The sequence below is a fragment of the Pelodiscus sinensis genome, chromosome 3 (genome assembly GCF_052426305.1).
Source record: "Pelodiscus sinensis isolate ZL-2025 chromosome 3, ASM5242630v1, whole genome shotgun sequence".
NCBI classification, from domain to species: Eukaryota; Metazoa; Chordata; order Testudines; family Trionychidae; genus Pelodiscus; species Pelodiscus sinensis.
This window is the reverse complement of record NC_143054.1, coordinates 97,639,027-97,663,517: the sequence shown is the minus strand read 5'-3', so window position 1 is coordinate 97,663,517 and position 24,491 is coordinate 97,639,027. Positions and strand designations below refer to the sequence as shown.

General features: G+C 41.1%; 1 protein-coding gene across 1 annotated transcript; it reads right to left on the bottom strand.

Moving 5' to 3' along the window:
• Positions 1-1,672: 1,672 nt before the first annotated feature.
• TBPL1 (TATA-box binding protein like 1) lies at positions 1,673-23,751 on the bottom strand. Its single transcript, XM_075924217.2, has 7 exons — positions 23,553-23,751; positions 12,952-13,138; positions 10,972-11,054; positions 9,351-9,414; positions 7,480-7,583; positions 7,285-7,379; positions 1,673-2,936 (listed from the first exon to the last, which is right to left on the bottom strand). The coding sequence occupies exons 2-7, from the start codon at positions 13,084-13,086 to the stop codon at positions 2,857-2,859; spliced, it is 561 nt and encodes a 186-aa protein (XP_075780332.1). The 5' UTR covers positions 13,087-13,138; positions 23,553-23,751; the 3' UTR covers positions 1,673-2,856.
• Positions 23,752-24,491: the final 740 nt, after the last annotated feature.

Below are 24,491 nucleotides of genomic sequence, written 5' to 3'. Positions count from 1 at the left end.
TGAGTGATAGGTTGTAGTGAGGCAACTAATCTGCACTTGAGATTTGAACCTGCAACCCTTTGTCTGGCATTAAGCATGTAGGCAAAGTGAGCCCTTTCTCACAAAAATCCTCCTCACTCCTATAGCCAATAGCCAATAGTTCCTGCTATAGAACAGGAACTTGAACCCAGGTCTCCTGACTGCAGGCAAGGGTGCTGACCACCATATTATGGGGAATTCTGATATGGGTCTCTCTTCTGTTGCAGCTGTTCCGCTTTGGAAATAATTAGCCACAAGGAAATAAAACACAAGAGACTGATTTTTTTTTATAGCCCTATGGTTATGGTACTTACATGGGTAACAGGAGATATGAGAGAAATCTACCCCAAATACTAAAAAGCTAGTTTGGGTTCTCACTTAGGATTTGGTTAACCTGGGTTGAAATCTTTGCTCCAAATCAGGCAAAGTGGGGATTTAAATCTAGTCCCTCCCACACCCTTCAGGTAAGTACACCAATTACTAGGTTATTGGGTATTTGAGCAGGGACACACAAATTCACAAGTTGTTGAGTCCCAGCTGTTTTATGGGGGCTAGCAATGCTCTGAGCATGGCTAATGGGCACCACAGATGAGATGAGTGAAAAACTTGAGTATTCTCCTGAGGCTTGGGTGTGTTGCCCCCATCAGTTCATTAAAGGGGGACATGGCAACAAGACAGCTCTATACATTCAAACTAACACAACTTTAGGTACCTATGGGATCTTAAGCAACTATAGTGTTAGGGAGCAGCAGTTTTGTGAGTATCAGTGGCACTTGCATATTAGATTTTGGTGCCTAAAGCATTACATATGTAAGTCTCTTTATTTGTAAGAGGTAGATAACTACCTCCAAGAGAGAGAAGTGCACTGTGAAGATAAATAAGAACTGTGAAGCACCCAAATACTAGGAACTTGATAAGTAGTTTAGATAGATACATAGCTGCTTAATTTCTTGGTATTATAAATTCAATAAAATACTTAGATGATACATAATTTTATTAGGCACATTTGTTCAACAGTAATGGACACAATTGGCTTCCACATTTGCTTCCCCCTTATCTCATTCTCTGATTTTTCAAATAATTGCCCTGGTTCAGAACACCCTTGAATCCATGATATTCTGCAAACATGTCCATTTGTGTTTGCAAGTATTCCTTTAACTACCTTTTAATCAATATCCCTACAGACTTTTTTTCATTTTCATAAAGATACAGTTTTAAAATGTCAGTGACTTTTAGACTATTTAATTTCCTGCATTTATAAAGATAGACATGTTCTCTATGCTCACACACCACCTTTGCTGTTACCACTATAATGCCTTAGGCTACGAGTAATCTATTCGGTCTTGAGTACTGGTTATTCTTTTCCTCTAGCAATCTTGACTGTGTATTTAATGTTTGTTTCCCTTCCTTTACCATTTCCACATAAGTGGATGTTTCCAACTCTTTGCATTTCCTCTCCACATGTAGGATAAAGGAGAGGTTGCTATGCTTCCTTTAGGGTGCTCTACTTTTGTTTCACATTTATGTACTTAGTGTACTATAGAAGTTCACAGTATTTTTTCTGACTCATGTTAAGGTTGTACACTACCTGCAGCACCAAATGTGCACTTTATGTTGATTTCTCAAGGTTCAGACAGGGGAAAATAGACATATATACATTTATACATATTTATTGTAGCTTTTAAAAGTAACATTTTTGTTTATTTTAAGTATGCAACCTTCCTATGTTCCATATGTGCACGTATTAAGAGGATAAATACTGGTTTCCAAGTCCAAAATTAATACTAATGAAATTAGATACCAAAAGCCAAGCTTTGCAGCTTGCTGAAGTTCTTGTCAGGGTAATACTATTATACAGTACCAATATGACATAGGATTTAGTCCTTCAGATATAGCCTAGAACTGGATTAGCATGGTAATTACATTGCTTTTGCTTCAAGATGATGATCTTTCTTCATGGTCAGTCATCAGTTCACAAGATGGCTCCTTTTTCATGCCCAGCCAATATTTAAGGGCTATTCATTTTTCTACTGAGGCTTCTTCAGAAGTAAGCGGTCTCGATCACCTAAAGATGAAAGCTCAGCAGTGCAGGCCATCATGCTTAAAAGCATAGTCTCTCCAACATGACAGCAAGAAAACAGTTAAAATCTGGCATTCAGTTAAAAGAACTAAGAATATAGCAAACCAAATTCTGCCCTCTGATATACTATATGCATCTACCACTGATTTCAGTCTAGCCCTCTGCATATTACTTCACTCACACTCTCACACACACTAAAGTAGGAACAAGTATCAGCAAAAACTATACTTACATTATTTCCAAATTAATTCACAATTATACAATTTTAATGGTAATAGAAAAAGGGGAAAGGAATATAACAACAGTATTAAGAGAGCTATTTTCCAAATTTTTATTTGTGCACATTCATCAAGTGAAAAAGATAACTTTTACAGCTTCTTTGGTGCCCAATATTCATCATACAAAAATGTAAAAGACTATTCACAAATAAAACACAAGCTCAAACTAAAAAAAAAATGTTTGAAAGGTAGTGCACATCGTGACAGGTCTGCTTATGAATACACAGAAATTACTGCAAAAATAAATAGAATGTCTTTTTAAAAGCAGCAATTTCATATTTTGTAAACTTCCGTTTTTACAATACAGCACTGTTCAAAATAAAATCCAAAGGGACTGGAGTTTACACTGTGGCCATGAACAAGTAAAAGAGTCTGTATTTCCTCAGCTACCGTTGGTCCAGTTTTCCTTTTTGCATTTAGTCCAATGTGCAGCAGTCTTTAAAGGTGCTTGGTTAGGGAACCTAACCATTAAGTGGTGAATTATAAAATTTCTTTCCTGCTTTCAAACACGAATGGGTAAATCTGTTCCACAGCACTGGCAACAGCCTTAACGTTTGGCCCTGAGACATTTAATAAATGGAGAGAAGAGAGAGGAAACAGTCAGGGCATTAAAAAAGCAAGAATGTAACGATATCTCAAAAAACATTCAGAATATATTAGCTAACAACATTACAATATAGACACCCCTCTTTTCATATTCAAGAAAGCTGCTATGTACTTAGAGGAAGAAAATAATATGCAGCTCCTAGAGCCTAAAATGACATTTAAACTGGTTATTGACTAGATTAGAAATTAATAACTACAAACTACTTATAAAAATTATATACTCTCTACTAGGGATGTTAGATAGAATGTAATTGAATAATCGTGTAACTGCACCAAATCTTATCAGTTACACAATTATTTGATAGTCCCCAGGGGCAGGGCCAGCAGCCAGTGCACTCCCAGCCCCACTCCTGGGGAGCCCCCTGCCATCAGGCACTACTGCCTCTGATACAGAAGCAGCTGTGTGGAGAGGCAATAGCGTCTGTCCGCCAGTGTCCCACCTGCCTCACCCCTGCGCTGCTGCCTCTGATACAGCAGCACAGCAGGGGAGGAGGGAGAAGATATGGCTCTACAGAGCCCCACAAGCACCAGCTCCCAGCTGGCCACCCCTCCCGCTGCCTCTGTTGGAGGCAGCAAGGGGAGAGGTAGGGGGCTCCGCAGAGCTAGCACACATGGGGATCCAGCTTGAAAGCCAGCTTCCCATGTATACCAGCTTTTGCTTGCCCCCCACCCCGTTCATGCTGCTGCCTCTCTATCAGAGGCAGCTCCACAGGCTCCGTTGCTCGTGGAGAGGCTGCTTAAAAACCGGCTCCAGCATCCGCCTCCCACCTCTGATACAGAGGCACCAAGGGAGAAGAGTGTGTGTAGTCATTTGGATTTACCAAAAACCTAGGCTTCTCTGTTACCTGTTTACACAACTATATGCTAACATCCCTACCTTCTAGTACACTGGAATATAAGAATCCTGAAAAAGATGGGGGCTAGTAAGCATACCATATGCCTTCTGATTTACTACTGTTCTCCAGAACTTGTATACCCACCGCAAATGATGATCATTTCAATTTCTCATTTCATTGAACTAACAAAGGAAACTATTTGTAAGTGACAGATTTTAAACTAGGTCTTTCAAACAAAATTAGACAGCTCAGTACAACCTGATGAGCCTGTAACTTTGTAATTTGGTTTATTGAATACCTCTGCCATCAATCTCAAGACAAAATCTTTAGCCCAAGATCTGGTTATTGCCTCAAATGTGGAGCATTCTCAGGTTATCATCTGAACCAAGGGTGTGCAAAATTCAGCCCATGGGCCACATCTGATCTGTATAACATTTTTGTCTGACCTGCCATAATTCCTGGCAATTGTGGCTATAACACCATATGAGGCTCTTTGGCCATCCTCTTACAATCTTCTAAAAGTCCAGCAGTGGCACTTACACAAGGCATCCCTGTCAGGGGTGAGAGGAGGTTCTTACCTGTGGTAAGCACCTCCTGGACAGAGACTGCACCTCACACTCCCTCCCACACCTCAATCCCCTGCTCCAGGTCAGAATGCCCTCTTGCACCTAAATTCCCTCTCAGGCCCTGCATACCCCAATTCCCTGCCCCAGACCAGAGCACCCTCCTATATTAAACTTCCTCCTAAACCACACACCTCTCATCCTGCTGCATCCTAATACTCTGCACCAGCTCAGAGCTCCTTCCTGTACCCAAACTGCATATCTTATCTCAAATCTATTTTGAAATGGCTTATTTTGAATTTGGCACGTCTACACAGCCATCCGTTAACCCTCATGCAATCAGGTTTAGTAGGATGGCGAAATAGTGTGCTCGTTATTTTGAAAAATATTTTGAAATAACGGGCAGCTTGTGTAGACACTGAAGTATCCATAAATAGCCATGCAGTGTAGACGTACACCCAATAAAAATAGTCAGTATTTTAGGCAAAAAAAGATAAATACAATAATATTTCAGAGAACTTGTATTCATTGCCTCTCAAAGTCAATATCAAATATCATAGCACAATATATAATGACCTGCATAATTTTAAGACCATAAACAATTGCATAAATGAAAACTAGAGCAAGGGTAATCAAGTCACATGTTTCATGGCATAAACTGATTACTGCTGGGGCCCTTCCCTGCTGCATGGATAACATTACCAGTTTGGCTGAGCGAATTTGGGGAGGATTTTCTGCATTCCTGTGAAACATGAGCTATTGGCCATGGCCAGAGACAGGATACCAGACTTGATGAAATAATGGTTTCATCAGCAAAGACAAGAGGATTTCAGATGTTTCTTTTTGAAGTAGTGATCTTTAAAGTGATCACAAATCTTTGCATATCCTATTTATGTACAAATTTCAGGAAATATAACTTTAGTGCTTTTTTGCACATTTATGAAAATAAGAAAATACATGAGGAAGAGGGTCCTTCTCCTATTTCAAACTCTGTGAGGATTATACAAGGCCGATCAGTCTACATGCTCTGCTTTCCAGGCAGGCACTACTGAATGCACTGCAACTCATTTCAATTTGTCAGCTACTATAGAAATATGAAGTTCTAGGATATGTCTACACTGCATGGCTATTTTGGAACACCAGAAATATTTTTCAAAATAACAGGCTTGCTATTTCGCCATCCCGGTAAACCTTGTTGCACGAGGGATAAGAGATGGCTCGAAATAGCTTGTTATTTTTAAATTTGGCGCTATGTAGAGGCGCAAAATTTCAAAATTGCATATTTCAAAATAGATTCGAGTTAAGATATGCAATTTGCTTAGCTCAAATTGCGCATCTTATTTCGAGTTTAGGGTGCTGTGTAAACACACCCCTAGAAAGCAATGCCCAGTAATATCCAACAGGCTGTGAAAAGCAGAAACAGCGTAAATAGGTAAATGGGTCTTGCAAGGACAATAGTGATCCTCCCAAAGCTGAAGTCCTGGAAGGGATCCTACACAGCAAGACAGAGGATTGTGGAGATTAGCTCAGAAAGAGAAGAGAAAAGTTGCAGAAACCCAGTACTCATTTTAGGGGAAGGAAAGCTGGAGTTTATGACTCTTCCTCAAGCTTCTTCATTTCTTTTTCTCTCTACATCTAACCTGCAGCTCTCCCCACCCCCGCATTTTTTAACAGAAAGTATTTCTCCTGATTTTTAACAGAGGTTCCTTGTTATCAAATACAAAAGTTAAATCATTGTTCAATAAGTTGGCTACACTTCTGGGAACATTAAAGCTTCCCATTTATTTGAAAAGTCATTTTTCTCTATGTTTGGCTGTCACTAGTTCAGGCTATCTTGCTGGAACATTTACATTTTGGGTAGATTTCTATTTTGGATGTTTGTGGGGTTTAGTTGTAATGACTGCAATTAAAAGAACTATATTATATAAAATGTTAGATATTTGTATGGATCCCATAATTCCCCCTAATACAAGTGTCCCTAAGCATGATTTTAAATACCAGTATCTTATCTATCATTTCCAATCAAAAGAAATTTAGTATTCCACCTCATGTGTATCAAAGCTCTATTTCCCTCAGTTTTTGCATCTTTAATTCATTCCTCCCCTGCCCCATTTTAACAGGTGTGTGTGCTCTCAGCTGATGTTTCTGCACATCTGGAAAACATAGTAAAAACATTCCTGAGATATGGAGCAGAGAATTTCAAGTAGAAATAGATGGGAAGGAGAAAGGCAGCATACAGCTTCCAAGATTTTTTTTTAAATTTCAGAACTAAAGTCAATATAAAAGTTCCAATAACTAAGGAAATCCTTTAGATGGCTGGTTTCACCACAAGTATTTTAGTTGTTTATTTCATTTTAAGTTTCTAGCCAAGGTTGTGTGTAATATTCCATTCAACCAGGGGCAGGAAGAAGATTACCAAAATATGAGATAGACTAGAACCAAAACCTGAAACAGAGCACTCTCTAACACCCACTAGGATTATGTTGCCATTTTATACTGACTGTGCCTCTCTAGGAGCAAGGTGCATGCCTGTGATAGGAATTGTTGCTAGAACAGCAGTAGTTTATGGGACCATACAGAAGAAAAATGAGCAGGTTAAAGTTTTAGAATCCTTAATTAAACAAGCAAATATCCCGTGTTTCTGGAATATAAACTCAGTTTTCTTCTATGCCTCATCTTCCCAGAAACTGATTACACCACTTGTATACAACAAACATATTTGATCTGCTGGGAGTATTACATTCTCCCACAGCTATTCAGGCACTTTCACTGAAAGACAAATTATCTGGCAGCATTAAGTACAAATGAAATCTGACATGCCTGTCTCTCTGTTGCTTTGAAAGTCTAACTGAACTCTCATGAAAGAAAGTAACTTAAATATTTATTTTGGCATCATAAAGTACCCGTTACTGTGATACTTCCTGTTGAAAAAATCTGTAAGGTAGCTCTGAGAGGTTTTATTCTGTAACACACTGCAGGATGAAGCTCCGGTTCATAACTAGAAAACAGAAAAGATTGTCAAAGGTACTTCTATATTTGCCAATAAAAAGCTGAAAAATTGAAGCAAAAGATTAGAGTTTTCTTAAGACCTACTGTACCTAGCATGAGGTCTATTATTCTTCGTAAATTCTGGCAATCTGATTTCAAAGGGCATGTTGCACACTGCTAAAACATTGACAACCTTAAAATCTGTGAAAATTACCTTTTGGAGAGAAAAAGAGAACAAGAATAAATTTGATTATTTCAACCAATAAAACCCAGCATGTTAAACACAAAGTTGCTAAGAGAAGAAATCCAAACAGAATTAGGGTAAATTTTAAAATACCTAATTTAGTTCAGAACTATATTTGTAATCCAATAATTAGTCTAGCAAAAAATAAACACAACTGCTTTTTTGTGTAGACTCAATTACATTTAGAATGAATATGTATGGTCTATAATATTGTAATAAGCACTTGCAACTAAGTTAAAAATTAACTAAACTAATTATTAATGAAATACCAAAATAAATGACATAGGGAAAGTCTGGTTTTCAATGTTACTAGAACCTACTGAGGTATTACATAGCTTGCTCATATTAACAGCTTTTTGTTATTTTATTTAACAGTTTCTCTCACAGTTCAGAAAGCCAATGCAATAGTGAGAGATTTTCCTGAAACTCTTAATACAAAATGAAGAACCATTTTTGTTCAAACATTAAATAAAATATATTCAGAGAATAAGCCTACCAAATTTCAGTTTGAACAGTTAAATTACAAGCAGATGAAAATGACCCCTTAGAATGGAAATGCTTGTGCAGTATTAATTTATACATCAACATGTGTTCTGCCTATAATGGTCACTCTTTAAATAAAACTCAACCATATTAATCTGTTTCTGTACGTAAACGTGTTTATTTCCTATAAACCCATCACTAAAGCTTTACATAAACATATATTTTATCTGACTTAATTCAACATTCTGCTCCACCATTATCACTTTTACATGATAGCTAATATTTTATAGCCATGTGACTCAGTTTTTCAATTTGATTTCATGCACTTAGGATACAAAGAGTTGCTGTGTATTGATTGTCTCCCCCCCAAAATTTGGTGGCCATTTTATATGCTGAATAGCCTTGGAAGGAGGCCATTCTTACTTTCAAATCATCACTCTGATGTCTATCAAATTTACTAGCAGGCATGTAATGGTTGATTTAATTAATTAAAATTAGAGCAACAGATTGCATACTAGCTCTAAAACATCATTACATGCCCTTCTGCTCCAGGAACAAACACCAAACTGAATGGCTCTACCAGCCAAGTCTAAGTCACTTCCTGCAGAATACTTTGCAGCTGACTAGTAGATGTAACTGACTAAAGTTCAGGCAAAGATGAGTTCCATTTTTTGTGTGTCAACTAAGGAGTAAATCCTGGTCCCAGTGCACAGTCTAACTAACTAGACGATAGCTACTTGCTTTAGTTTACATTAAGAAAAAAATCAAGCTTGTAGCAATTAGGAACTATTTACCGTAATGACTATCCTAAAACTAGATCCATTGGGAATTTTTTTCTTTTCATATGACAACTCTATTTACGTTATTCAGCATGTTTTACAAATGGATGGGGCAAATTGAGTATAAAGAGGACATATGCACACACATATATTATACATATATATCTATATTTGAAGGTGACTACTTTACCCAACCTCTTGAAACAAATTTCTGTTCATTGGCTGATAAGCAAGCATGATGCTGAACAATCATGTGGGAGCCCTAAATACACTTACAGAAATGCAATCTCAAGATAACTTATTGTGTTGCCACACAATAAGAATCTGAGCGAGAAAATATTGGTTGTGAAATTGTTATAGCATTTGTAACTATCAGTTCTGAAAGGTCCAAACAGGATACCAACTATCAACAGAAATATAAACATATACCACTATTCACCCTAAAAGAGAAGGTTATCAGAAGGAAGATCATTACCTGAAAACCTAGTTTCTGCAAACTACGAGCTAATCTTCTGGCACCAAATTTAGCTTCTTCTTCACTATAATTTACAGAGAGATAACAAGCAGCTCATTTTACTAATAGTTACTGAAGCAGAACTAAAATTTTAACACGTATACATATACACATTTACATACTTACATATGTAATCACATACAAACTATAAAGAACATGAAAATGCACAATCAATTGAAGACATGCCAATGTTGAGGTAGCCTGTACATATGAAATCAGCCCCCTTGTGTGCATGCATTATGACTATCCTGAAAAAGGAATTTGGGCAGCAGCAGCAGCAGCATGGAGGAAGTAGCTGAAGCCAATATCAGGCAGTCAGCAACTTGGTAGCAATTGTGACCTAGCTACAGGAAGAGAGGGGCCAGATGGGGCAACAGCATGGGCATGGGTGCTAGAGAGAGCTAAGCAGGGAGCTGGAAGAAGAAATAGGAAGTTGGAGAGTCGAGAAGGTGATGAAAGGGAGTTAGGGTGAGTAATGATGTGTCCCCTAAAAAGGCAAAATACAGCTGATGGGTTGCTTAAGTAAAAATTTGGGAACCACTGTATTCTATTATAGTTTTCCACAATTACATGATCAATACTATATTTTTCACAGAATCCTTGCTTCATTCAGTGCACAGAAGAGACCTGCTCTGGGGATAAATCAGGGTTGTGTATTGAAGGAGACTTGTCTGCAGATCCCTGTTTCATTTCAGTCCCCTTGCCCAGCCAGTCCCAGTGCCCTCCGACCCTAAATTTGAGACTCCACTCCTCCCTTTCACCAACCATCAATTTCAGTCTCCCTCTTTTCCTCCACCCCTTGGCTCTTTGTCCCAATCCAGTCCCTTGTCCTCTCTGCATTGGAGTCAGGTGGCAACCTGCTCCAACTGCCTGGTCCCAAGCAGAAGGTCATGGAAAACACAAAAGAGAGAGGCTCCCCGGACAGGTGCCAGGATCCAGATATGGCGCAACCCAGAGCTGTAATTATAGGGAAAATCATGCTCAGTTCTGGGCACAGCATGCCAAGAGAAGACCAACTTTTCAGAGAATATAGCTGCTAAATCGAAGAAGCAAATGGAGATTTTTTTCCCCCAGGCTTTAGAACTTGGCCAAATTTGGGTGGATTTTCACAGGGACAGCAAAAAACACTTCCCTAGCCCACAAAGTACCCCCTCTACTCCACACTCCAGTTTCAAGTCCCTGCTCCAAAACATGGAGATGCTAGAGATTCAAAGAAAAAGTTGTCAGACTTTTTTTTTTTAAGTTGGGTAAAGCAGTGTATTTTCCCTAGTGTTATTCTCAGAAATAATGAGTGAACTGTTTTAGTTTAAATTTAAAAAAAAATTCAGGCCAACACAGACATCCAGCAAAGAGAATTGCCGCCCGCTGTTAAAGTTTGGCAAAGTTATCAGCAACTGAAAACAGGCCTTTATAATGGCCTATAAAAGTCATGCAACCTTTAGAACAGGTGGTTGTTATGAGAGCTGCTGATAATATATATTACAGTAGATTTCATGATAAATAAGTGGTATTTTCAAATGCCATGAACAAGAGTTTCATCCAGGAACAATGTTTTCCTTCTCCTATAAAAGAGGAAATTCACCTTGTGGCTCCTGTGCAAATAACTTTTCCTGAGGACCAAATTGTCGCTGTAATTCTAGGTTTCCTAAGCTTCATTAATACTTTCTGAAAGAATTGGAAGAAAAATAAGTATTAGTGTATGTGCAATTTCATAATGATAAAACAAGTGTAATACAAATAAAATATTTCTTCTAATCTATTATAGCCTAGAGGACTGTTCCTTACTTGCCTTCAAAAGTTAAATCAATATCAGCTCCTGATAAGAACAAAATAAACCTGAAATCTTAGCCAATAAGCAAGTACTGTATTAAAGTAACTGGCTGCCTGGTGGCTCAAATGAACCGAAATTGTTGAAAAAAACCAAACTATATTTACGGCAAGTAGCATTGTGCTAAAATAATCTCCTATCATTAGGATGTCACTGCTCTGACTCTTTCCACTGACTGAATTTGTGAAGGAGACAAACTCCTTGGTCTTATGTGCAAAGTTTTACACAACTTCAGTTTTTCCAAATTTCAGACCCCATTTTCTTTTGCTTCCTCAAGCACCCTTCCTTGGCTAGACCTTGATTTCTCACTGTTTTTCTCCTCCTCTAACCTGTGAAGCTGCCCAGTCTTTCAAACCAACCTCACTATCTTGCTTCAAAATAGCACCTCAAACTCATTCTGTGACTAGCATTCAATAATGACCATCACTTATGCACTTCCCCTCCACCACTCATGCTGACCCAGTCAGATTTAACAAACAAAAGACTGCATAATAGCTTTCTAACAAGCTGTTCCCCTTACCTAGATATGGAAGCTAATTGTACACATTAGATTAAGCTTTTCAGGACAGTGACCTCCATCTTGCTTTATTCCTGCACATCTATGTGCACAACCACAATACGGGGTTATATAAATAAGATTCAAGACAAGTTTTTGGCATGTCAGAATGGATATTTTTCTGGCCAATCCAACTAACCCCTGCATGGGCAGGAAGATGGACTAGATCACCCGTTAGTGGCAGCCTTCTTGCTACTGCCTGAAATTTCCCTGACAAAATTTAGGAAGGCAGCAAACCAGTCTCTGGTAACAAAAAGTTTTGAGAAACAATGGACTAGATGACCTAACAAGATTTTCTCCTTGTTTAATATAAGGCAAGTGCGCACTAGAGATGTTAAATATTGGTTAATTGAATAGTCAAGTAACTTCATGAATTCTCATCGGTTAGTTGACTATTCTATAGCCCCTGGAGGCAGGGCCAGCAGCAGTGCAGGGTGCCAGGTGGGAACTGGTCTGCAAGGGGAACCAGTATAAAAAAACTCCTCTTGCAGAATGGCTGCTTGTTGCCCTATGCTGCTGCTTCTTTATCAGAGGCAGCAATGTGGGGTGGCAGTAGCCCTTGTCCGGAGGTGGTGGGGTGGTCTGAGCTCCCGGACCAGGTGCAAACTGGAACTGAGCTGGGCTTCCTGCCCACCCAGCTCCTAATGCGCTTTAAAAGCAGAGCCACAGCAGGGATAGGTCCTGGACCCAGCATGAGCCAAAACTGAGCCAGGCTGCTGGCCAGCATGCTAAAAATTTTTTACTGCTGGTGTGGGGTGTGTGTGTGGGGTGTGTGTGTGTGTGGGGTGTGTGTGTGAAATGTACGTACTCTATAGCATTATCCTATAAGCTTTTGCTTATCGGTTAATCGACAACACTATTACATCCCTAGTGTGCACCAGAAAAACTGCATTTGATTTAATTTCACAAACTTTCTTATGCCTTCAAAGCACTACAACATTTGTCTTTTCAAATTTAGTATCCATGACCAGACACAAACCCAGCAAGCCTGAACAAGAAAGAAATTGGAAGTCAAAGAGATGAGAATCCAGCTATTCTAAACACAGTTCTGCTATACTGACTATAGAATTCACACTATCAACTGTCTCTGATGTATAAATATTGATAGAGCTCTATTTTGATAAACATGCATAAAAGCTAGTCTAATTTGGCATTTGAGATATGTTAACAATCCTTACCCCAACATCACGCTTGTAGATCACATTTGCTCCCTCTAATGCAATTTTTCTCAAGTTTAAATGACATCTTGTTCTAAAAACACACACTACGTTTGTGATTAAAATGTCCAATGCAACATCACTCTCTGCATCCATTGGGGTGGTTGAAAACTCAGACTCCCCTCCAGCACACCATGAAGATCACATTCTGAGAAAGAAAATAATGCAATTAAAAATACTGTGTCACACAGTTGTCTAAAATCATCCCTTTCATGTAAATTAGTTCCTTAATTGAGATAGTTTTAGAATCTGGAACTGAAGAATATATTTTATGCCATTCTGACTCATTTATGGGATGTGTTAACTACAGGTTTTCACCCTCCATACCAGAAAACAGGTAACCTAAACTGAAACATGAGTTTTAATGCAGTGAAATCATTAGTTCTTTCATGACAGTTTCTGATAAGTAAAAACAAAAAAATTAAAAGAATAAGAAATCTTAATTATACTAAGCTGTTCATTCAAAAAAAGTATTTGGATTTCTGTGACACCAAGGAAAAGATTTATGCACTTATGAGTGTTGGTAACCTTTCCTCAAGTCAGTGCAGGATAGATATAGACATAAGGAAAAATGTTTCTCTCTTGACTGTTTCAACTAATAATGATAGCATAGATGAAAATAAGGATCAAATATTTTCCAAAGTTTATGCTTTGGAACTATAAGCCTTTTCATTTGCCTTTGAAATAGTAAGACACATGCATGTGTTAAAAGACTGTGTACAGGCAGTCCCCGGGTTACGTACAAGATAGGGACTGTAGGTTTGTTCTTAAGTTGAATTTGTATGTAAGTCGGAACTGGTACATATTGTAGGGGAAACTCTAGCCAAACATTTCTCCAGAGCTGTTTTATTCTCCCACACCTCACTTCCCTCAGTCCTTTATTCTCAAGCTGAGGTGTCTCCTGAGAAAAGCCGCTCCGCATCTCCCTGGTCTGCTGGGGGAGGGGGAGGGGCACTAGCTTCGCGTCTCCCTAGTCTGCTGGGGGGAAGCACCTAGTGCGGGGTTGCCTCACCCCGTTTGTAAGTAGGGATCCAATGTAAGTCAGATCCATGTAACCCGGGGACTGCCTGTATATATTAAACATGCGTAAAATAAAAGAATAAACTGACTTGAAAAGTATTTTCCTCTTATATTAGCTTTTCTGTGTGTACTCAATGCTATGAATGAATTGTGAGCAGAGGTACCTGATTACACTGTCATTCTATTATATTCTTAACACTGTTTCAGTATAACGTGGAACTATAATACAAAAAGAAATTTAACCATTAAATGGTTAAAAGTAGTTTCTGGCATAAGAGAGGAACTATTTCAGAACTCTTCTCCCCTACAAACAACACACCCTGGCACATTAGATAAGGTGAGTGAGGTAACTTTTTTTTACTGGATCAACTTCTGTCATACTTAAGAATTATTCAGTTTCTCATTTGTGAAAATCAGTCCAACATAACTAAAATAAACTAACTCTGAAACATCATGGGGTTCAAGTGCCCTACTAGTAATACACAGAACTGTCATTTCCCACTTCAGACTTGCTTTTTAAAAATCAATTATTTCAACACAATATTGCCATTCACAATTAAATTCAAATAGAACTATGCAATTACAACTTCAACTGTTTTAGTATTTTTTTTACCAGCATGCACCCATCCTCCTTAAAACTGAATAGGAAAGTCAGCCCTGTTGGTTTTGTGGGGTGTTTTTAGATTTTGGGGTAGGATTTTTTTAAGCAGGGAGAAGGCAGGGGAAGGAGGATATATCCAAGGTTACATCTACCCTAAAGTTGGGACCATGCCTTCTAGCCTCAGTAGACAGATATGTGCTAGTTCCGCTTGAGCTAGTATGCTAACAATAACAGCGTGCACTGTGGCATGGGCTAACCACCTGAGGCCAGGCATGCCTAATGCCTTAGATCTGAGAACGCCTTAGATCTGAGCTCAGGTAGCTAGCCAGTACCATAAGGACATCTCTTCTTCTATTTTTAACATGATAGCTACTAGGGATGTAATAGTGTAGTCAATTATCCGATTAAATGATGACCAAAAGCTTATAGGTTAATGCTATGGACTACACACATTTCCCTTCCACCCCTCCCCCCAACCAGTAAATTTTTTAGCAGGCTGGCCTGCAGCCCGGCTCAGTTCTTGCTCATGCTGGGTCCAGGACCTATCCTCACTGTGGCTCTGCATTTGAAGTGTATTAGGAGCCAGGTGGGTAGGCAGCCTGGCTCAGTTCCAGTTCACCCTGGGTCTGGGATTTCACACACCCCCCACCACAGACAGGGACTGCTGCGACCCCATACTGCTGCCTCTTTATCAGAGGCAGCAGCAGAGGGCGACAAGCAGCCAGTCCTCAAGAGGAACTGGTTTTTAAACTGGCTCTCCTTGCAGACTAGCTCCTGACTGGTACCCCGCACTGCTGCCCACCCTGTCCCCAGGGACTATAGAATAGTCAACTAACGAATAAGAATTCATGAGGTTACTCGACTATTCAATAAACCGATATTTAACATCCCTAATAGCTACTGAACTCAGACCCAGGGGATCAGGAATGTCTGAACTCAGGCGATTGACCAGTGCCACATCATCTACACTGCTATACAGTTTTCTAGCTTAAGTGAAGCTAGCACATATCTGTCTATCAGGGCTGGAAGCATGCTCTCAGTTTCAATACAGATACCCAGGGTGTCTCACTGGAGCTCAGCAATTTATTTTCTTAATTTTTACCAGTATAACAAAGTAAAAATTGTAATACTGCTTGTTAGGAAAAGTCTTGAAAAATTATGAGTTGGTAAAATGGGCAAGATTTTTGCAGGAAAGATTCAAAAGCTAAAGCAGACCACAACTCAAGAGATGGAGGCCATAGTTAAGGTTAAGAAGTTGTCATAGTTATTTTTTAGTAAAAGTTATATATAGGTTGCAGGAAATAAACAAGAATTCATGGGAGCCTCAGCCTCACCACTCAGGACTGACCACCCAAGTCCTGAAGTTGCAGTGGTAATGAAAATCAATCACAGAATCTGTGACCTCCTTGACAGACTGGTAAAATGTGGAGGAGTAGCAGTGTTAGCCTGTAACTTTAAAAACAACAAGCACTGCTCATTGTAAGCCTTGGCCATAGTACATCAAACCACTGTGGATACATATACTGAAAATCCAGTAATACCTCATCCAGAATTAAAGCAATAAACAGCAAAGAGTACAATCAAAGAAAAGAAGTCAGCCTTAAAATAAATTCTCTATTCGGACTCATTTTAATCAAAAAAGCAGGAGGCCATGAGACAAGAAACTGCCACATACATTTCCTTGCTAGATAAAATACAGAGACAAGACCAAAATATTGATCAGAAATAAGCAAGCGGGAAACCAAGATTGTTAGTATCAACTTTTCCATCTAAGCACTTTTAATGTTAATTTGCCATGCATTCTTGGCCCCCCTACCACATGGCACTCTGCCAAAACTTCCAATCAAAAATCTTCTCAGACATGCCTTGAGTGGAGGACTCCAGCTGGATAACAAAATAGAAGGAGCAACCATCATATAATAATAACATATGAAAATGCAGATGTGTTTTAAATATGGAAATGGGAGTTTTGTATCATTGACTATTTTACTCTGCAGCTAGCTCTACATCTAAAAGGTTATGGCACAGCTCTTGGCTTGCCAGGCAGAAGAAAAAGGAGGTCGGGGGGGGAGGGAGGGAGGGAGGAAGGAGAGTAAAAGAACCGAAGGAAAAGCAAAGAATAGTGAGGAATAGGAAGAAAGCACAGAAGAAAACAGAAGATCATATAGGGCGTTGAGGGAAAAGAAAAACAGTAACTAATATTTTTCTACTGTGAATTATACATATCCTCAAGCTTATTAATGCCCTATTATCAGGGTGGATAAAAATCAATTAATTTTTGAAATCCAAAACAAAAATCAGATTAAATTTAAATCAATTTTTTTAAATACATCAATAAAATACTATATTTCTCATTTAAAATAACACTTATAATTAAAAATCACAAACATGCTAAACCTACACTTACAGTCTCATTACATAAATTAATGGCTATAGTCCAGGGGTGGGCAAAAAGGCCTCCACGGGCCAGATCCAGCCCACCAAGAAGTTGATCCGGCCCACAAAGACCTTGCCACTCTCTCTGCCCCCCAGGCCAATCAGAGCACAGGGGCGGGGAGGAGGGGATAAGCATGTAAAACCTCCTCCCAACCTGCCCCCGCACTGCAAGGAGCATGCAGCGCTTCTAAGTGCTACACACTCCTGGCAGGGCGGGAGAAGACTGGCCTGGGGTGGGAAGAACAGGAAATCTCCTCCTGCCCTGCAAAGGGCGTGGCGCTTCTAAGTGCTTCACGTTCTTTGCAGGATGGGGGCAGGGCAGGAGAAGACTTTGTGCACTCCCTAACCCTAACCCAGGCCAATCAGGGCTTGGGGTCCGGGGCAGTGCATGAAGTCTCTTCCCACCCTACAAGGGGCTCAACAATAAAGTCAACCACCAGCTGCTGCTCAGCTGTTGGTTGACTAAGCACTGCACTTCCTTGCAGGGCAGGGGCAGGGAGCAAGAGACTTCATGTGCTCACTGTCCCCAGGCCCTGATTGACCTGGGGGCAGCAGGGGAGAGCACATGAAGTCTCCTCCCACTGCCAGGGGCCCGGGTACCTAGAGGGAGCCGCTAGCTGTTCAGAAAAGCTGAAGTTCTTTCTGGGGGGCAAAGTCTTTGAATGCTCCCTCGCTCCCAGACCAATCACGGTGGGGAAACAGGGAAGTGTCCTGGCCCCACCCCTTCCACCTGAGACCCTGCCCCTTTCAGGGCAGCCCAGGGCCACTTTACAAATTTCTGAATTGGCCCCGGTCAAAAATTATTGCCCACCCCTGCTCTAGTCTGTCTAGCGTAACTACCAGCTCTTGTTTTTTTTGAAAGATCTAGGCTTTCAATTTGTTTTTCAGCAGACTAAAACGTAACATGTTCAAAGAAAGACATAAGCTGGATAGGATCGTTTTTGATCTGTGCTTATGTGGTGGTGAACCATAGCTGAGCACAGAGGAGAAGTTAATTAAGATATTGTGTTAAAGATGGAGAGAATATATAGGAAAAGACAACACAGGAAGAAACAGTGGAGTGAACTGGAAGGAAAAAGGAAGACATTATTCAGTACACACAGCTTCCTATATTCTCCCACACTTTTGCCACTGAAAAACTGTCATGGCTTCTGGGAGTAAGAGATTTTCTGGAAATATTTTGAAGAAATTCCCTGGGTAAAAAAAAGAAAAGAAAATGTGTCAAGTGTAAGCAGTGCAAGATGATGATGCCAGGAAGTTGCAAGAATGAAACATAAGAAGGAAAACTGCTTATTGGGCTGTGGATATGGCTTATTGATGTGGATATGGCTGAGTGGATCAACTGGTTAGTAACTTAAATAATCCAATTTGCAATGTATCATTCTTCAAGACTCTGTCTTTTTAGTATAAGTGTGATTTGACAAGAAAATTCCTAAGCTATTTACTATGTTGGATGTTACTAGAAAAAAAAGTTCATTTTGGCTAATCCTTATGGCTTATTTAATTAGTTAACTAGGTTTAGAATCTATCATCCAAGTATACCATTTCTTCACACAATGCACAAGCTCTGGAACTCCTTGCGAGAGGATGTTGGGAAAGTCAAGACTATAACAGGCTTCAAAAAAGAACTGGATGAATTCATAGAGGGTAAGTCCATCAATGGCTCTTACGCAGGATGGGCAGGGATGTTGTGTCTAGTACCTGTTTACCAGAGGCTGGGAATGACCAACTGGAAATAGATCACTTGATAGTTTACATGTTCTTTTCATTCCCCTCTAGGGCACATGACACTGGTGACAGTGGAAGACAGGATACTGGACTACATGGACCTTTGGTCTGACCCACTATGGCCATTTGTATGATTTCATCCGCAAAAATATAAAGTACCATTTAAATTAGGGATGTTAATTATTGGGTATTTGTGTAAACGTGTTACCTCTGGAAATGTTAGTGGTTACACATTTATACACAGGGGAGGAGACAGGCAGGAGACAGTGCTTGCAGGGGGCTGGCTTAAAAGCTGCTTCCTGAATGTACCAGCTCCTGCCTGCCCTCCCATCCCCGCATTGATGTCAGGTTTATCAGTTAATCATGTAATCGACTAGACACTGACATCCCTAATTTAAAATGTGCAGATTTTGGCAAGCTGAGGTTTTACATTTTAACAGTGATGCACCTATTTTCATCAGCAGTGCTCTGAAAATTCAGATGAAGAAAAGTCTCTCTCAACTGGAACCCTGAAAATGAATTTTTACTATAGCGTTATAATAGTAATCTATAGCTTTTGACAGTCATTTGGGTAAAAAGTGACATTTGTTATATAAGCAATATCTGAGCTGCCCGAGGCTCTTACTACATTTAAAAGGCAAAGGTGCAGCGGAGAACCTGGGGGAAAGTGGGAACTGCTTGAATTCCTGCTCATGCTGTTTCCCCCGCTGCACCTCTGGCTCCTCTGCCTCCCATGCCCCCCTGTGGAGATGGTGCTAGGGGGAACCGGCTTTCAAGCTGGCTCCCCCAGTACCAGCTCCTGCTCGCCTGCCCCCTCTGAAACGGGGCAGCAAGGCTGGGGGGGGGAAAGGGGAGAGTGACTTGTCAAGTTGTGACTTGACAACCCGATAAGCCTAGACTTTTCGGGCAGTCTACTAGTCACTTATATCCCTATTACACAGTAAACATCTTCAGATGTAGAATACTGATTGAAGTCCTGTCATTAACAATTGCATGTTGGACAATCTATTTAACAATAGTTTAGTGTTCTTTCAGAGTATGAACAAGAGTCAGGAATTTCACAGTTGGAGGTCTTGTTCACCCTTTGGTTCATATACATAATGACAAGCTCTTTCATTACATATTGACCTGACACTGACTAAAACAAGAATTCCCTTCTGTGATATCAAGGCAGGGGAGAGAAGGAAGGAAGCTGTCATTGTCTCAGTAATAGTCTAAGAAGTAGAATAAGGGATGAAAACTAAAACAAAATCTTCAGACATTCATTTTAGTATAACACATACTGTGAAAAATGAAAAGATTCTGTAGAAATGAAGTATAGTGAGCCACCATGCTTAAGACAAATAGAGAGTCAGTTTCATAGTTATTCCTTTTTAACAAAAGGAGAAATCAACAATCTTAACAAGAGGAAAAATGCAAAATTATATTTAGTTTTATGTGTATGTGTGTGTGTATATATATATATATATATATATATATATATATATATATATATAAACTGTTCTTTAAATTATACATATTTGGGAAACAGCACAAATATGGTACCAAAAGAGTATAGGACATGTAAGGTAAAATCTTGGCTCCAATAAAGTAGGAATGTAAAGTCCCATGTAATTGGTTAAACATTTAAATGTGAAGTTTACTTCTTATTTAACCCGCTAACCAATAAAGGGGGTGTGCCTCTCACCACAGCCAGGTTAGAGCGGTCCACTGCCACAGGCAAGGACTGCTCCGCCTTGGCTGGAGCAGCTCATGCCTGCAGCCCACCCCGGGCCCACCATGAACAGGCACTGCTCCGGACACCCAGAGCAGCCCCTGCCTGCAATGCTCCTAGGCCCACCACTAACGCAGTGGACCCGGGGAAAGGGGAAGTTGGAGCAGCCCTCTGCCCATGCAAACTGATTCGGTGTGGAAAGACCCCTGTGAAGTTACAGAGTTAATCCATACAGACCTGACTGCAGAACTAGGGTCTTCATAGGCTGTTAACTAATAATGGCACAGTCATTCTATTACACCAACAGCCATGCAATGAAATGATTAAAACTACAACACTTATTTTGCAAGACAGAAATAAAGTTGTAATTAGGGACGTGACTAGTCAAGTCCACTACTCACTTCCCCATATCCCCCCTTGCTGCCTCTATATCAGAGGTAGCAATCGGGGGAAAGCAGCAACTGGTTCCCCCCAACACTATCTCCGTGGTGCAGGAGGTGGTGGGGGGGGAGGCACATCTAAAATGCAGGGGCACAGCAAGCCTGGACCTACCTCTGCTGCAGCTCCACAGTTTAAACGTAGTAGGAGCCAGGCTGCCTGCACGCCTGTCTCCTACTACGTTTAAACTACAGAGCCACAGAGGGGGTAGCTCCTGGACATGGCACAATCTGGGACAGAGCACCTCCCCTTATTGACTAATCCTGTAGTCAATACAAACTATTGACTATACAATTAGTCAATTACCCTCTTGTTATCATCCTTAGCTGTAATAGATTACTATCTGTTTATTTTCATTCGTAAGCAAAGACTTAGATTCTACTTGGACATTATTTAATCTAAATGCTGAGGTGTTCCTTTAAACATAACTAGTCATCTGAATTCAGCAGAAAGTATTCATGGCCAAAGTAAGCCTTCAGGGATACAGATGTTGGCTTCACAGCACTCTTTTTTAAATTATTTTTAAGGGGAAAGGTTAGCTTACCACAAGGAAAAATAAAAAAAACTTCCTAACCCTCTAGCTCTGTAGCAGGAGCCAACTAGTAAGTTATGCCGCTCTCAAATCTTAGGAAACCTCAATCCCTCACCAACACTGGAGTTCAAGAGAATTCTAGTGTGTTCTAGCACTTGTGTAATGCTTCTACAGCCTCAGCGAGAAGGCAGTTCATGAGTCCAATTCCTGGACATACTAAAAACAAACTTTAAAAGAGGAGGCTGAAACAATCTTTCCTTTCTTCTGATTGGTGGTCTGTTGGATATGGTGTATGTTTGTATGAGTGTGTGTGTGCATGTAATATGTTTATCACACATATGGAGTTATCATGCAGTGGTTTCCTACTTAGATGACTGACAAGCAGCCTGTGAAGAACTCACCCTTTCATTAGCATACCAGATACATATTTTGTCTGTCAATATCATAATCATCACGCTATCAAGCTGGGTAGTGGGAAAAAAAGTTTCTGCTCAGAGGTGATCATCATAATGCCTAAAGTAATATTTTGTTTGTACCATATCATCTCTCTCTCAATGTGTTTGTATCAGAGCCCTCAGCGTGGAGCGGCAGCTGGCTCCATAGGAGTGGGGCCGATACGTGCCAAGAGCCGGATTAACAGTCATCAGAGTCCCTCATGTACAACCCCTGAGATTTTCAGTGGTTACACGGTTACCTAATTAACCGCTTTTTAACATCCCTATTATATACACTGCCAAGAAAGTATCTCCTCTTCTGAGCTAGTGATTCTATACAAATTCACAGTTTAGGAAAGTCACTGCCTCTGAAAACAGCTGCTGCTAGATTAATTTTTACAGAGTACTTACAAGCAGAAAATTGTTAACATGTTTCATTCATTTATATTTTTCTAAGAGACGCGGTCAGGAATTTTAGATCCAAAAATCTAGGTTTTGGAGGGAAAGTAGGCTTTATAAAGCCTAACATTTATTCAAATATTTTCATGAAATGTATAAAGATAGATTTATTAATTTTTTTATAAAAGTTGTGTTAAATATTCCTTTGCAGTAATTGTTGCAATGTCTAGGTTGGATTATGCTGTGGCATGAGAATCAAAAAACAAAAACATCACACAAACCAAACAAAAACCAAAAAACCCACAAAAAGCCAAAAACCTGATTCTTAGAAAATTAGATTCTTGTTTTGGGACAACTGAATGAAGCACAGAATATAAATGCACAACATAAATGGAGAAAAAGTAAGTAATGTTTTTAGTATTTATTATTTTTAAACTAAGCCAAAATCGTTTCATAGAAATACATGTTAAAATACAAAGCACAGATGTCAGGCCTAAATCATTTGACAGCTTCCATTTCACAGTGCTGGTCATCTGGACTAGATTATCTATTTTAACACACTGTCATGAAGGGGTAAACTAACCAAGAAAACCTACTTTAAGAACTTACAAAAAAAATTATTATTTTTTTTGGTGGTGGTGGTGGTGAGGAGGAAGAGATTAGTTAAGTCTTTTCCTATTTTGAGAAGCCTCCACTGGTTGCCAGGAAACAGTGTTTCCCATGGAAAATGCTCGTGTCTCGTTCTCCTCCTTCTCACTTCCCCCTTCTCTTGGAAAGGGACATTGAGGGTATGGGGGGGGGCGGCCTGAGCTGTGCTCGGTGCACACACCGTTATTTTAGCAGCGCGCTAGCTTTCTGGGACCGGGGCAAGGGGAAGGGACCAGGCGTCGTTCGGCGCTGCCGGAATCTCTGCCCCAGCAGGGACGCATCGGGCAGCTGACGTGGGAGCGCCGCAGGGCTGAGAGCCCGAGCCCGCCGTGCCCTGCTCGCCCCACTCCCACAGGAGCCAGAGGCGCCTTTACTGCGGGAGGCGGCGGCAGAGGGGCCGCGAGCTCAGCGCTCGCTCTCGGGGGCTGGGGAAGGGCCGCGGGACCCAGCGGCGCTGCCCAGACCGGCGCTCACTCCCCTTCCCCCCGCAGCCGGCACCTGCCCCCTGCTACCCCCTCCAGCGGCCCCCGCGCCCCAGCCCCACAGCGCCCGCCCCCAGCGCCGGACCCGCCCCGGCCAGCGCCGCGGGTGGTCGGCGGCGGCCGCAGTTACCGCGTGGGCCGGCGGTTGAGTGTCCCCGGCTCCGCCGCGCGCGGCCCGGTTGCTACGCGCCCCGTCGCTTTCGCTCTTTGTTGTTCCGGGTCCTGGGGCCTGTCCCCGCGACAATAAACATCGCAAAACGCGGTGGCCATAGAGACGGCCCCGGCTAGAACGGCCGCCGGAAGTATCGTGAGGGTCGCGCTGCGCGCGCTTCCGGCTTTTCCGTAGCCGGAAAAGGACGCATGCGCATGGGGTTCTCTGCTGCAACCGGGCGGGGCGAGCGAGGACGGAGAGGAGTCGAGGCGCCCCCGCCTGCCTGTGCGGGGCGCGAGAGCAATGCTTGGGCTGTGCAGCGCTACCCGCTTGGGCTGCGGCGAATTGCTCCCCCAGGCGGGCTATAGGGGGCGGGCTTTGGCAGAGCCGGGCCCAGCCTTGCCACCTGCCGCTGCCCTGGCTATTCTGCAAAGTGGCTTTGTACATCGCTTTTAACTTCAGTGGCATTTACAGATTCGCACGAGGCGTTCTTGAAGCGGTGCGGCTGAACCCAGGATACTAGAGAGACCAGGTGGGCGAGGTAAAATCTTTTATTGGACCAATTTCTGCTGGTGCCAGAGACAAGCTTTTGAGCCAAACAAAACCCTTCCTCGGGTCAAGCTCAAAAGCTTGTCTCTCACACCAGCAGAAGTTGGTCTAATAAAATATATTACCTCACCCACCTTGTCCCTCTAACTTCCAGGGCAGTAACACCACAGTAATGTGAGAAGATAGGGGCCTGGTTTTTATTTTATTTTGTTTAAATTTGTCTGTTCAAGAAAAGCATCTGGAAAGTGGAAGTCCTAAGAGGTTTACATGTGACTGCAGCTAGCAGAAAATATAACTGCTTAGAGAGCCTGACAGAGGCTTCGCTATTGTGACAGAAATGATCTGTGGCCATGTACGTAAGAAGTGTGA